At 40.0% G+C, this 14878-nt stretch overlaps 1 protein-coding gene across 1 annotated transcript in view; it reads right to left on the reverse strand.

The window, feature by feature from the left end:
• The window catches only part of lrig3 (leucine-rich repeats and immunoglobulin-like domains 3), a 30521-nt gene that overhangs the window by 6130 nt on the left and 9513 nt on the right, over positions 1–14878 (reverse strand). Inside the window, exons 4-13 of the mRNA XM_081362694.1 lie at positions 7446–7580; positions 6814–6957; positions 6005–6148; positions 5398–5541; positions 4533–4676; positions 3251–3331; positions 2598–2669; positions 2444–2515; positions 1587–1750; positions 1–197 (exon numbers count right to left, since the gene is read on the reverse strand). The exon at positions 1–197 is cut by the window's left edge and continues 133 nt beyond it. Of these exons, the coding sequence (XP_081218820.1) occupies positions 1–197; positions 1587–1750; positions 2444–2515; positions 2598–2669; positions 3251–3331; positions 4533–4676; positions 5398–5541; positions 6005–6148; positions 6814–6957; positions 7446–7580 (1297 nt within the window). The remainder of the gene's footprint in view (positions 198–1586; positions 1751–2443; positions 2516–2597; positions 2670–3250; positions 3332–4532; positions 4677–5397; positions 5542–6004; positions 6149–6813; positions 6958–7445; positions 7581–14878) is intronic.

Below are 14878 nucleotides of genomic sequence, written 5' to 3' on the forward strand. Positions count from 1 at the left end.
GACCTCGCTGACCTGAGACCGCAGGTGGGCCTGGTTGTGGATCTCTGCGTCGTTCAGGACCTCGTTGTCTTTCTTCCAGGCGAAGGTCATCGGGGAGTCGCTGGAACTGGCCGCAGAACACACGAAGGTCACGTTCGTGCCTTTAATGGCGGATTGTGTCTCGGGCTGAACCGTGATCTGGGGTTTGGGGAAATCATCTGCAGCGCACAACAACACACGCATGATTCAAGAGCCTGAACACAAAGCTCCACAAAGAAAGGAGTAGTTCACTTTAAAAATTAAAATTAACCCATGATTTACTCTCCCTAAAGCCATCCTAGGTGGATCCTTATGATGGACGGATGCACTTTTATGATGATAGATGCACTTTTATGATGGACGGATGCACTTTTATGATGGATAGATGCACTTTTATGATGATAGATGCACTTTTATGAGATGCACTTTTATGATGGATAGATGCACTTTTATGATGATAGATGCACTTTTATGATGATAGATGCACTTTTATGATGATAGATGCACTTTTATGATGGATAGATGCACTTTTATGATGGATAGATGCACTTTTATGATTCATAGATGCACTTTTATGATGGATAGATGCACTTTTATGATGGATAGATGCACTTTTATGATGGACAGATGCACTTTTATGATGATAGATGCACTTTTATGATGATAGATGCACTTTTATGATGATAGATGCACTTTTATGATGGACAGATGCACTTTTATGATGGACAGATGCACATTTATGATGGATAGATGCACTTTTATGATGGACAGATGCACTTTTATGATGATAGATGCACTTTTATGATGGACAGATGCACTTTTATGATGGACAGATGCACTTTTATGATGGACAGATGCACTTTTATGATGGATAGATGCACTTTTATGATGGACAGATGCACTTTTATGATGGATAGATGCACTTTTATGATGATAGATGCACTTTTATGATGATAGATGCACTTTTATGATGGATAGATGCACTTTTATGATGATAGATGCACTTTTATGATGATAGATGCACTTTTATGATGGATAGATGCACTTTTATGATGGATAGATGCACTTTTATGATTAATAGATGCACTTTTATGATGGATAGATGCACTTTTATGATGGATAGATGCACTTTTATGATGGACAGATGCACTTTTATGATGATAGATGCACTTTTATGATGATAGATGCACTTTTATGATGGACAGATGCACTTTTATGATGGACAGATGCACTTTTATGATGGATAGATGCACTTTTATGATGGACAGATGCACTTTTATGATGGACAGATGCACTTTTATGATGGACAGATGCACTTTTATGATGATAGATGCACTTTTATGGACTTCAAAACAGAAACAGCCATTCACTGCCATTATAAAACTTGGAAGAGCCAAGACATTTTTTAATATAACTCTGATTGTGTTCGTCTGAAAGAATAAGTCATATACACCTAGGATGAGTTCAGGGTGAGTAAATCATGGGGTCATTTTCATTTGAAAGTGAACTACTACTTTAAGACAAAGCCTGACTGAACTGGGTCAATCACGTGACTCTCGCCCACTCACCGCACACAAACTCGTCCTGGGCGACGGCGAATACGCTTCTGCCCTTCAGCAGATGTGGATGGGCACAGCTGGCGTTCACCAGAGGAAGAAAAGCGTGTTCTGCCACCCACGGAGAAAACCACTTGAGCTGGCAGTCACACAGCAGACTAGATGTGTTCAGGAGCCTGACGGGGCAACACACGAATGATCAGTGTCAGTGCTCACACACACACATTGAATCATCAATGTAGGAACTAGAAAATGCTATATTTTCTAAATATCTTAATCATTTGTAAACAAACAAGTATTCATTACTTCACTGAGCTCATTGTTTCTGCATTAAATTATTACATTGTTTAATACATTTTTAGCTAACTGTGACTTTGTATATGTACATTTCTGAAATGCATAACTTTCCTCTGATAACAGAACACTAATATGGACTTATGCACTTTCTGTAAAGCTGCTTTGAAATTATGTGTATTGTGAAAAGCGCTGTACAAATAAACGTGAATTGAACCAGATTCACGAACACAAGCGCAGGTTTAGATTCATACTAGCGTTTGCACGATCAATCGCACTATTAACTAGTGGGTTTAACATCAAAATGTATTGTCTGATGTTAAAAAAGTGTGTTTATTATGTAACCTTCTCCCTTTATATTGTTTGGTCAGTGTAAGCGTAATTCATGCAATTTTATAGTATTTATTTGAATTAGAATTAAAAGAAAGTAATTAGTAATTACTTTTTACAGAGAGTAATTAGTACAGTAATCTAATTACACTGTTGAGGAACTGCACTGACACACTGCGCATAAAATGATCACAGCCTTCGCCAAATCGCGTGCGGTTAATCGTGCGTGTGTAATTCATACGTACAGCTCCGCCAGCTTCTTCATCTGGGAGAAAGCGTTGGCCTGCAGCGACATGATGGCGTTGTTGCTCAAATCCCTGCGATGTGAGGATGGAGAACACGTTTAGAAGCGAACACACATCATCATGATCAGACATTAAGGATCTGAGAGAGACTCACAGTTGCTCCAGCACGTCCAGGCCTGTGAAAGACTTCCTGGTGACCGATCGGATGCGATTCCCTTGGAGGAACCTGACGAGCAGGAGAAAGACTCGTTGTGTTTCCTCTGCACTGATACTGATGTGCAGCAATCATCACAGTCAAAGCTAAATGTATTCAGACATCTTCACATTCTCACAGCTTATCCGCTATAGTTTAGAGAACGGTAATGAAACATGAGCAGAACTCAGGTGATATTTGACTGGTTTTGTCCGTCCTTCTGTTAGACTGTCTCACACATGAATTATGTTGAATATCTGTCAGCTGGTAAATTTAACTACACAATTAGATAATACCAGTTTAGCTCAACCAATCACCAAGCAATGCTTCATTGTGTTCAGTCTGTGTGTAAAAAGAGCATTAGCAATTAAAGACAACACACTTCAGCAAAACATGATCAGCTCAAAGTGTCCCAATCAGCTTCGGTCCTAAATGTCACTGGTAGTCACTGTATGAAGAATGTTTGGGTATAATATGTCACAGTTTACATAACATAAATGAACTATAGTGTCCTGATCACACTAGTAAAAAATATATCAAAAATGATATCTGGTGTCTGAATAATGTTTGTTTTGACTGTGCACTGAGATAACATGATCCTGTAAACCACTCACAGTTTCCTCAGATTGTCCAGAGCAGAGAAAGGGCCGTTCATGTCCTCGATGGTCCATGAGATCTCGTTACACTTCAGATCTCTAAAGCGGGAGAAATCAGAGGAAACCACAGTGTTAAAATCCACACACAGAAAACACCAGTCACTGAGCCGCCCAGAGCTGTTCGTGCTAAAAATGAGCTCGCAGCAAACCTGCTGAAACCGCCTAGCTGCATACTAATTCATGCTAGCAATGTGCTAAAACATGCTACAAACATGCTAATTCATGGTAGTAACATGCTAAAAATGCTTGAAACATGCCATTTCATGGTAGCAATGTGCTAAAACATGCTTTAGTCCCCTTTGGCTTTTGGCTTGCTTACTTGGGGACATTTAATATTCAACAATATTATTGATCTGCCTGAGCTGGACGATGACATCACGGTTTTCTCCAGAGCATACTTTTATGATGGATAAATGCACTTTTATAATGGATAGATGCACTTTTATAATGGATAGATGCACTTTTATGATGGACAGATGCACTTTTATGATGGATAGATGAACTTTTATCATGTATAGATGCACTTTTATGATGGATAGATGCACTTTTATGATGGATAGATGCACTTTTATCATGTATAGATGCACTTTTATGATGGATAGATGCACTTTTATGATGGATAGATGCACTTTTATGATGGATAGATGCACTTTTATGATGGATAGATGCACTTTTATGATGGATAGATGCACTTTTATCATGTATAGATGCACTTTTATAATGGATAGATGCACTTTTATGATGGATAGATGCACTTTTATGATGGATAGATGCACTTTTATGATGGATAGATGCACTTTTATGATGGATAAATGCACTTTTATAATGGATAGATGCACTTTTATAATGGATAGATGCACTTTTATGATGGATAGATGCACTTTTATGATGGATAGATGCACTTTTATGATGGACAAATGCACTTTTATAATGGATAAATGCACTTTTATCATGGATAGATGCACTTTTATAATGGATAAATGCACTTTTATGGACTTCACTGACATTCACTGCCATTATAAAGCTTGGAAGAGCCAGGACATTTTTTAATATAACGCGGATTTTATTCGTCTGAAAGAAGAATGTCATATACACCTAGGATGACTTGAGGGCGAGTAAATCATGGGGTAATTTTAATTTTTTGGTTAACTATCCCTTTATACGGAGTAATACTAAACTGCACTGACAGCTCATTCACTGAAAATAGGAGTGTTGAAAGTATTCCAGGAGTCGGACTCACAGCGTCTGCAAGTTGGCGAGGCCTCGAAACGCTCCGTCGGCGATGAAACTGACGCGGTTGTTTCCGATGTGGAGCTGCTCGAGGACACTGAGTCCGACGAAACTGCCTTCCTCCAGACGAGTCAGCTGGTTCCAGCTCAGATCACTGACAGACAGACAACACATATATCAGTCAAGCATTCAACGTTGTGTTTAAATGTCATGAAAGAAGGGGCTGAAGTATCCCACTCAGCCTTTACCTGAGTCACATGCTGTGTCTGAAACACTTGGTTTGAAACACACTAAAAACTATGTTCTGAACGATATGAATGTGTGTAGTATGAATGAGATTCTGACGTTCTACATCTAAAGTCTAAAAAATCTTAACCTAGTCTGATGTAGAATTCATCTGAAATAATTCTATTTTCAGCTTCAGAATCATGAATATTGTTATTCTGGTGTCTCTAATGTCCTGTGCTTTGGGTTTCCAGTCCAAGTCTATTCATTTACATCCACAATTAAATACCAAATTTAGCATTTTAATTAAAAGTAAATATTTTGTAACCTTTTATCATGTGTCGCGATAATATCGTATCATAATAACACGCACACACACACTCACGCACACACTCACGCACACACGCACGCACACACGCACACACACACACACACACACACACGCACACCCACCCACGCCCACGCACACCCACGCACACACGCACACCCTCTCACGCACACACACGCACGCACACACACACGCACACACACACGCACACACACACGCACACACACACGCACACACACACGCACACACACACACACACACACACACACACGCACACACACACACACGCACACACACACACACGCACACACGCGTGACTCACAGCTCGGAGAGTTTCTGGCAGAACTCCCACGCGTCGGCTCTGATGCGGATGATGGTGTTGTGCGACAGATGTAGTTTCTGCAGCGTCAGGAGCCCGTAGAGCCAGCCTTTACTCACCTCCGTCAGGTTGTTGTGCTCCAGCTGTCTGCTCACACACACACAGGTTTGGTTAGCTATACTTGTGAGGACATTCCACAGGCATAATGGTTGTTATACTGAACAAACTGTATATTCTGTCCCTCTACACTAACCCTACCCATCACACACACACACACACACACACACACACACACTAACCCTACCCCTAAACCTACCCATCACACACACACACACACACACACACACACACACACACACACACACACACACACACACACACACACACACACACACACACACAGTAACCCAACCCCTAAACCTACACACACATACACTCACTAACCCGACCCTTAAACCTACCCATCACACACACACACACACACTAACCCAACCCCTAAACCTACACACACATACACTCACTAACCCGACCCCTAAACCTACCCATCACACACACACACACACAAGCTCTGAAGCGCTGGAGTAAAGCATGAGAGCAGGTCTTCACTCACAGCACTTCCATGTTGTTGAGACCCCAGAAAGCCCCGTCCATGAGGCGTGTGATGCCGTTCCTCTGGATCTTCAGCGAGCGAAGGCCGTGGAGTCCGTGAAATGCCAGACCCTCGATACGCCGAACACGGTTCCTGCTCAGCTCTCTGTCGATCACACACACACACAAGAGTCAAGAACAGCTCTCTGTCGATCACACACACAAGAGTCACATGAAATCACACTTAAACCGATTTGGCTTATCTCGATGATGAAATGGCCTGTGATCATTAGTAATGTGCAGCGTGTCAGTGCCGTACGGCTCAGGAAACGCGGCTCACTCTGAAAGCACTGCGAGTTCGAGTCGCTTATAACGTGCATTTGAAAAAGCAACACGCGTCAAACATCTTTCCAAACATGAGACGCATTTATGAACCTCTTGTCCAACAAAAGACAACATTTAATAACATGCATTTCCTCCAAACTCGCTTCATGAGGACAGCTGAGCTCCTCCTTCTAGGAGATGATGAGCTTCTGACACAGAATAAGGCAGTCGTGTGTTTATTACTCATGTTTAATCAAAGCGTTTCAATCTTCTGTTGATTCAGATACAGCAATAGAGGTTTCTCGGCATGATGTGTGTTATCGTACTTTTGTGGCGGGGCATATTTGGTGTGTGTGTGTGTGTGTGTGTGTGTGTGAGACTCTGGTATTCAGATGGAGCATTGCGATTAATCGTGCAGCTCTAGTGTGGACCGATGGAACGAGACGTGATCGAGTGTGTGTGTGTGTGTGTGTGTGTGTGTGTGTCTGTGTCTGTGAGTTCACCTACAGGGTCTGCAGGTGCGGGAGCAGGAAGATCTTGGGCGGGATGGAGCTCAGCCGGTTCTTGTTGAGTTTTAGCACCAGCAGTGAGTTGGACAGGTTACTGAAGCAGCCGTGCTCCAGCGTGGAGATACGGTTGTTATTCATCAACCTGCAAACACACGATTCAAACAGATTCATGACATGCTGACATGCCAATTCACCGAAGCCGTACTTAATGATAGCTTTAGCTATAGATAATAAACTACTTCTGTTCTCAGTCTTTTTGGAATCAGCTATATAAGAACTTAAACTAGTCTGAAAGAGCTTAAACTAGTCTGAAAGAGCTTAAACTAGTCTGAAAAGTGCCTAAACTAGTCTAAAAGTGCTTAAACGAGCCAAAAATAGCTTAAACTATTCTAAAAAAAGCTCAAACTAGACTTAAAACTGAAAGCTAAAACTGCTTAAACTAGTCTAAAAGAACATCAATTACCTTAAACTAGTCTAAAAAAGCTTGATCTAGTATTAAAAGTGTTTAAACGAGCCTAAAAGAGCTTAAACTAGTCTAAAAGCTGAGGGTTAGCATGCAGACAGTGCTGGAGCGTGAGACTCGTCAGGTTTCTGGAAAGTGGGTCAGCTCAGAGCAGCAGGCGGACTCACAGGTTTTTCAGAGGAAGTGGAGGAAAAGCCCCGGCCCGAACCTCCATAATATTGTTGTTGCTAAGGTCCAGCGTCTCCAACGCGACCAGCGAACCGAGCCGATCCGACGAGATCCTCGAGATCTTGTTGTTTGCTCTGAAAACAGAAAGAAAGGCGTTTCAGAAAGCAGAATTCAGTGTTTCTCCAGCTCTGATGTCAGAACGCCACACAACAGCTCACAACTGCCCTTGGGTTTAGAAGAGTGTTATTTGGTTTATAATGTAATTACTAACAAGGTATTTAAACAAACACAAAAAAACCCTGGCAATTATGCGGATGATGAAGCCCATTCCCTCAGTGAAAGACTGTGATCTGATGATGGTTTGGGTCGATCATGACACTGAAGAATGCCTTCTTAAAACCTGACAAAGGGAAAAATGTTAAGGCATCAGTAACACAGCTATATAAGAACTTAAACTAGTCTGAAAGAGCTTGAACTAGTTTTAAAATGCTTAAACTAGTCTGAAAAGAGCTTAAACAAGACTTAAAAAAGTTTAAACTAGTCTTAAAAGTGCTTAAAAAGAACATAAACGAGCCTAAAAAAAGCTTAAACTAGTCTGAAAAGTGCTTAAACTAGTCTATAAGAAAATAAATGAGCCTAAAAGAGCTTAACTAGTCTGAAAAAAGCTTAAACTAGTCTGAAAAGAGCATAAACTAGTATAAGAACATGAACTAGTCTGAAAAGAGCATAAACTAGTCTGAAAAACGCTTAGTCTATAAGAACATAAATGAGCCTAAAAAAGCTTAAACTAGTCTGAAAAGTGCTTAAACTAGTCTATAAGAACATAAATGAGCCTGAAAGAGCTTTAACTAGTCTGAAAAGAGCATAAACTAGTCTGAAAAACGCTTAAACTAGTCTATAAGAACATAAATGAGCCTGAAAGAGCTTAAACTAGTCTAAAAAAAGCTTAAACTAGTCTGAAAAGTGCTTAAACTAGTCTATAAGAACATAAATGAGCCTGAAAGAGCTTTAACTAGTCTGAAAAGAGCTTAAACAAGACTTTAAAAGAGCTTAAACTAGTCTTGAAAGAGCTTAAACTAGTAAAAAAAAAGCTTAAACTAGTCTGAAAAGTGTTTAAAGTAGTCTATAAGAACATAAATGAGCCTGAAAAAGCTTTAACTAGTCTGAAAAGAGCTTAAACAAGACTTTAAAAGAGCTTAAACTAGTCTTGAAAGAGCTTAAACTAGTAAAAAAAAAAGCTTAAACTAGTCTGAAAAGTGCTTAAACTAGTCTATAAGAACATAAATGAGCCTGAAAGAGCTTTAACTAGTCTGAAAAGAGCTTAAACAAGACTTTAAAAGAGCTTAAACTAGTCTTGAAAGAGCTTAAACTAGTAAAAAAAAAAGCTTAAACTACTCTTAAAAGTGTTTAAAGTAGTCTATAAGAACATAAATGAGCCTGAAAAAGCTTAAACTAGTCTGAAAAGTGCCTAAACTAATCTTCAAGAACACAACAGCTCACAACTAACTGCCCTTGGGTTTAGAAGAGTGTTATTTGGTTTATGAGGTAATTACTAAACAAGGCATTTAAACACAAAACCCCTGTCAATTACGCGGATGATGAAGCCCATTGGCTCAGTGAGAGCGCCGCTGACGAGCGCAGTAATCTCCCGAGCCCAACGCCTCCTCAATTGCAGTGCAGGAGCTGCTTGTGTGAGCAACACGAGCGGCACAGAGACGCCTTTGTGTGAAAACATTCCCTGGATCGCAGGTCTAAACCTCCAGATCTGCCTTCATGCAGGTGAAGCTGAGCGTAATGCAACAGCTCATCACATGACGTGTGATCCTAGAGACCTGTGCAGATAAACACACTAAAAACACCACAGACACACTACCCGTCAAAAGCTTGGGATCAGTAAGATTTTAGTTTTGCTGTTCTGCTCACCGACGCTGCATTTATTTGATAAAACAAAAGAAAAAACAGTAATATTGTTATATGACAATTTAAAATAACTGTTTTCTATTTTAATATATTTTAAAATGTAATTATTTCCTGTTATAAAAGCTGAATTTTCAGCATCATTACTCCAGTCTTCAGTGTCACATGATCCTTCAGAAATCACTCTAATATGATGATTTGATGATCAAGAAACATTTATGATTATTATCAGTGTTGAAAACAGTTGTGTACTTCTTATATTTATTTGAAATAGAATCTTTGGTAAGATTATAAATGTCTTTACTGTACCTTTTGATCAATTTAAAGCTACAATATGCAAGCATTTTTTGCCGCTAGAGGGCGCTACATTCCAAACAACAACGGCGTAGCTTGATGACGATGTGAAGGAGCTTGGAATGATGGGAACTATCGTTTTAAACTCCACCGTGGATGTAAATCAGTCAGACGGGAATCGAAAAATCATGTTCATGGATGAGGCTAAGTTCTATTTTTATAATGACATGCTTTTTGTGGCGAGGGGGGCGTGGTTCAGCGCGGTCTGTAATGGGAGAGAGAAGAGGCGCAAGTAGGTCAAGTGCAAACGACGAACACCTGTGTCTTATTGCTGTGATCCGCGTGGAGAGATGCTTATAAGCCGCGATTCCCAGTCACGCCGACCCCTGTCTTCTTCCTTCCTGACTCTTAAACCTCATCACACTTTTATTTCATTAAGATGAATTAACCGCAAGAAAAGTAAGGTTTAATACTACATTGGTTATCATAGATGTTACTGTATGTCGAATTCATTGTTGTGATAACGCGGCGCAGTTTTAGTGTTCTAAACAATTGTTGTAAAAGTACATTCGAGCATACCCACATCATTTGCCAAAATACGGATTAATCTTTATGTATAACACATGCTATATTTATTTACATGGCCATAAACACCAGACGTGATAAACAATGTCAACGAACTAAACACAAATCTAAAGCAATAATACTTCCCTTACATAAACATAACTATTACAGAATGCTACATTTGGAAAATATAAAATTAAGCATGCTTTGACGACAGAACCAGCTGCACTCGGTAAAGAATAATTGTGTTCCATAACGACTGCAAGATAGCTAACGTTTGTTGCTTGATAGACGCTACAACTACAACTTCCGCATTTGTCCAGGACTCCACGCAGAACGAGCGGAAGCCGAGGGTAACGCGGATGTGATGCCATTGGCTGGCGACTCCCAGCTCCCCCCTGCTCTAACGCCCCGTTTCCTTGGTTAAAATCGCACTTTTCTCACGATTTAAAAATAGTTGGAAACATTTGGGATATTGTAAGTAATCAACTTAACAAAATATATAACACTGGCCTTGATATTTTAATGCAAAATTCTTGCATATTGTACCTTTAATTAATCCTTGATGAATAAAAATATTGATTTATATTGAAAAAAAAAAAAATTCGTACTGACCCCAAACTGCTGAACGGTAGCGTTTAATGTTACAAAAGCTTTTTATTTCAGATAAATGCTATTCTTTTGAACTTTCTATTCATCAAAGAATCCTGAAATAATAATGTAAATAACTGTTTCCAACACTGATAATAATCATAAATGTTTCTTGATCATCAAATCATCATATTAGAGTGATTTCTGAAGGATCATGTGACACTGAAGACTGGAGTAATGATGCTGAACATTCACAGGAATAAATTACACTTTACTGTATATTCACATAGAAAACAGCTGATTTACATTATAATAATATTTCACTGTTTTACTGTGTTTTTTGTATTTTTAATCAAATAAACGCAGCCTTGGTGAGCAGAAGAGACTTCTTTTAAAAACATTTGACTGGTAGTGTAACTTACCCTAAAAATGCATTGAATTACAAATAATTTTCTCAGTTTCTCATCTTGAGCTCAAGCCAGAAATCTAAACCTCTAAGATTCCTTGTTCTTGTTTTAGAAAAGCCCACAGTGAAACACACAAGGCACACAGAGGCATGATGGGAAATCTGGGCTTTTGTGAGGTGAAGGGGGAACGAGTCGAAAGGTGTTGAGAGAGCGAGAGAGATAAAGACACGGGACGTGCCGGAGCAGATCCCTCTCCAGAGACGAACGTGTGAATCAAGCATCCGATGGAAAACAAGGAATGCCACCGATGGAAGTTTGTTACGTTAGTGGAAAAATAAGCTTGTTTGCATTCTGATTCTCAATCCTTGTTCCTGTTTATTACCTCGCTGTAATTCCTCATGACAGAATAGCCATAAAATAACCAGACACATCTCTCTTTAACATCTGCTGAGAGTGTGTGTGTGTGTGTGTGTGTGTGTGTGTGTGTGTGTCATCTCCCCCTCCTCCTCAGCGTTCACACAAACAAGTGGCTCATTGTGTCTCTCTGCCGCACAACTCAAATTTGTTCAAGCAATTTTCAGCAAATAAGGTTGTTACACGCCGTTAGTTTAATCAGCGCCAGAGTCTGGACGGGATATTTTTAGAGCCGCGAGCTGAACGCCAGATCCTCGTCACAAACATATTCCTGACATATATGGAGAACTTTTCCAAACAAAGACGATTGAGAAAGCAACACTGCGAATGTTTGGCACGTCAGCACATTATGAGGGTTATTAGACGCTTGCTGAATTTCACAATACAGACACTTTCCACACTGTGTGTGTGTGTGTGTGTGTGTGTGTGTGTGTGTGTGTGTGTGTGTGTGTGTTTCTGGCAGATGAGACTGAAGGGAAAAAAGTCAAGTTGGCTCTGAGATGAGCAGAGAAGAGCTCAGACACACACACACACACACACACACACACACACACACACACACACAACACACACACAAGGTCTGAAACACATTAACCAACTCAATTTCAACATATTTTCCTCATGTTGTAAAGATCCCGCTGCTTTACATTAATGAGCGAACGTACCGTCCTCAAACTGAGCTGAGCGGATCGAACTAATCTTTTAACATCATCATAGTTGATATTTCCATAGTTGACTCATTTCCCGATGAGTATTTGTCAGATAATCTAAAAAAGTCTAAAAAAGAGCTTAAGCTAGACTAAAATAGCTTAAATTAGTGTAAAAAAAACCTTAAACTAGACTTCAAAATAGTCTAAAAAGCTTCAACTACACTAAAACAGCTTAATCTAGTCTAAAAGAACTTAAAGTACATTAAAAGAGCTTAAATTAGTCTAAGAAACTATACTTAGAAAAGCTTAAATTAGTCTAAGAAAGCTGAAATTATACTTAGAAAAGCTTAAATTAAACTTAAAAAAACTTAAAATAGACTAAAACAGCTTAAACTTAAACTAAAAGTAACTATATTCAGTTAGAAATTCAATAGTTTGTATTTTAAATAACCATATGATCATGACTATTGTTAGATAATTCAGACCATTAAATACTTTACAAACATAAGATTTATATTTAGATGTATGCATTTAGCAGACGCTTTTATCCAAGCAGAAATATGCGTCTCATTTTCACTTTTTGTTTGGAAGTTGATGAATATAAACCAAAAGATCTGATTATTCACAGCAAATGAATCACTCTCACGTCACATGACACACTTGAGCTGAAAACAGCAGAACTACTGGCCGATTAAAGCGGCACGATTTTGGAAAAATGTTAATGAATTTCCTGTAAAATGTTTTAATCTGAACTAATAAGTGAATGATTCAATGACTCACTTGTTTCATTACTGGATGAATCGTGTTTTTGAAAGAATCTCTTGAATGAATGATTCAATGACAAACACATTTTTTAACAGTCACGTGTCGCCACCTACTGGTGTAACGATGTAATTGATACAATCGTTATTTAAAGCATCAAGTTTCTTAAACACTAGGGCTGTGCGACAAAGTTTGTGTTTACATAACGTGTGTGTACTATTATGTATATATAAATACACACACATGCATGTATATATTTGAGATATATTTGCATACTGTATTCATTCAAGAGATTCTAAAACTAAAAAACAGCATCTTTACTTGGTTGGGCCGCGTTCTCAAGTGTGAATAGAGCCGCAGTAACACATCGAGCGCAGTGTAGCAGCGACTGCAGAGCGCACGGGTCTGGAAGAGCTCTTACTCAAACACTCTCTCAGACTGAGCGTCTCCCGAGCTTGACCCTTCAGCCCAGAGCAAACACACGGCACCGGCTCCACAGCTGGGAGTCATTCGCTCGCCAACGCCACAATTAATCCAACGATTTCACAGGAATTTACGGCCTTGAACAGTTTAAGTGCCGTATGAAGCCAATGCTCGTGAGGAATTAGCTGGAAAACTCGACAGTCGGACTGAAGGACTCAGCTTTTTTGATTCAATTCGAAATGCATGTTTCAACCCCCTAGCAGCCGCTCATCTATCTCCATCCTCAGACGAAGTTGTGTCAAGCCAACATGAGATCTGTCCAGCGTCATTAAACGTGCCACTAGACTAAACACCAGCTGAGGGAGGGGAACAGAGTCGGATGTTTCTGGACGGTGTTGTATTTAACACTCAGATGAAGCTCCACACCGGCGCCGTCACACACAAGAGACCGACTAAACCCTGCCAAGCTGTGTTCTGCGTCCAAGAGGAAATACCACACACACACACACACACACACACACACTCGCTCAGAAATTCACTCCAGACGCTCTTCACCAGGGAAATTAATGTCTCAGTATTTTGCCATTTTGTGTCACGTTTTCAAGAAGATGAAATGTGCTGGAGAACCATAAATAATCACTAATATGACAATGAGGAATATTTCACAAAACAAGATTCAAACAGTTTTGACTCGCATTAAAAACACTCTCAAAACCACCTCACGCAAATCCAACCAATGACGTTTTTTAAACCCAAACTCGCACCTGCAGAACAAACCAAACTAAAAGGCGACGTTCCTAAAGGACCACCTGTATGAACACACACACACACCAGCTGTTGCCAGTGTAAAATATGAAGAGGTTTTAATGTGATTTACCTCACGTTGCAAATCCAATCCGTTCATCTTTTAAAACGTGCCACCCAAACTCACTCATTAGTTAGTCAAACAGATAGTCCCGCCCCCAAACTCACTCATTGGTTAGTCAAAGAAATAGTACAGCCCCCAAACTCACTCATTGGGCAGTCAAACTGATAGTCCCACCCCCAAACTCACTCATTGGTTAGTCAAAGAAATAGTACAGCCCCCAAACTCACTCATTGGGCAGTCAAACTGATAGTCCCACCCCCAAACTCACTCATTGGTCAGTCAAACAAATAGTCCCGCTCACAAACTCACTCATTGGGCAGGCAAACAGATAGTCCCGCCCCCAAACTCATTCACTGGGCAGGCAAACAGATAGTCCCGCCTCCAAACTCATTCACTGGGCAGGCAAACAGATAGTCCCGCCCCTGAAACTCACTCATTAGTCAAACAGATAGTCCCGCCCCTGAAACTCACTCATTGGTCAGTCAAACAGATAGTCCCGCCCCCAAACTCACTCATTGGGCAGGCAAACAGCTAGTCCCGCC

Source organism: Scardinius erythrophthalmus (assembly GCF_964197995.2).
Source record: "Scardinius erythrophthalmus genome assembly, chromosome: 4".
In the NCBI taxonomy this organism is placed as follows: Eukaryota; Metazoa; Chordata; class Actinopteri; order Cypriniformes; family Leuciscidae; genus Scardinius; species Scardinius erythrophthalmus.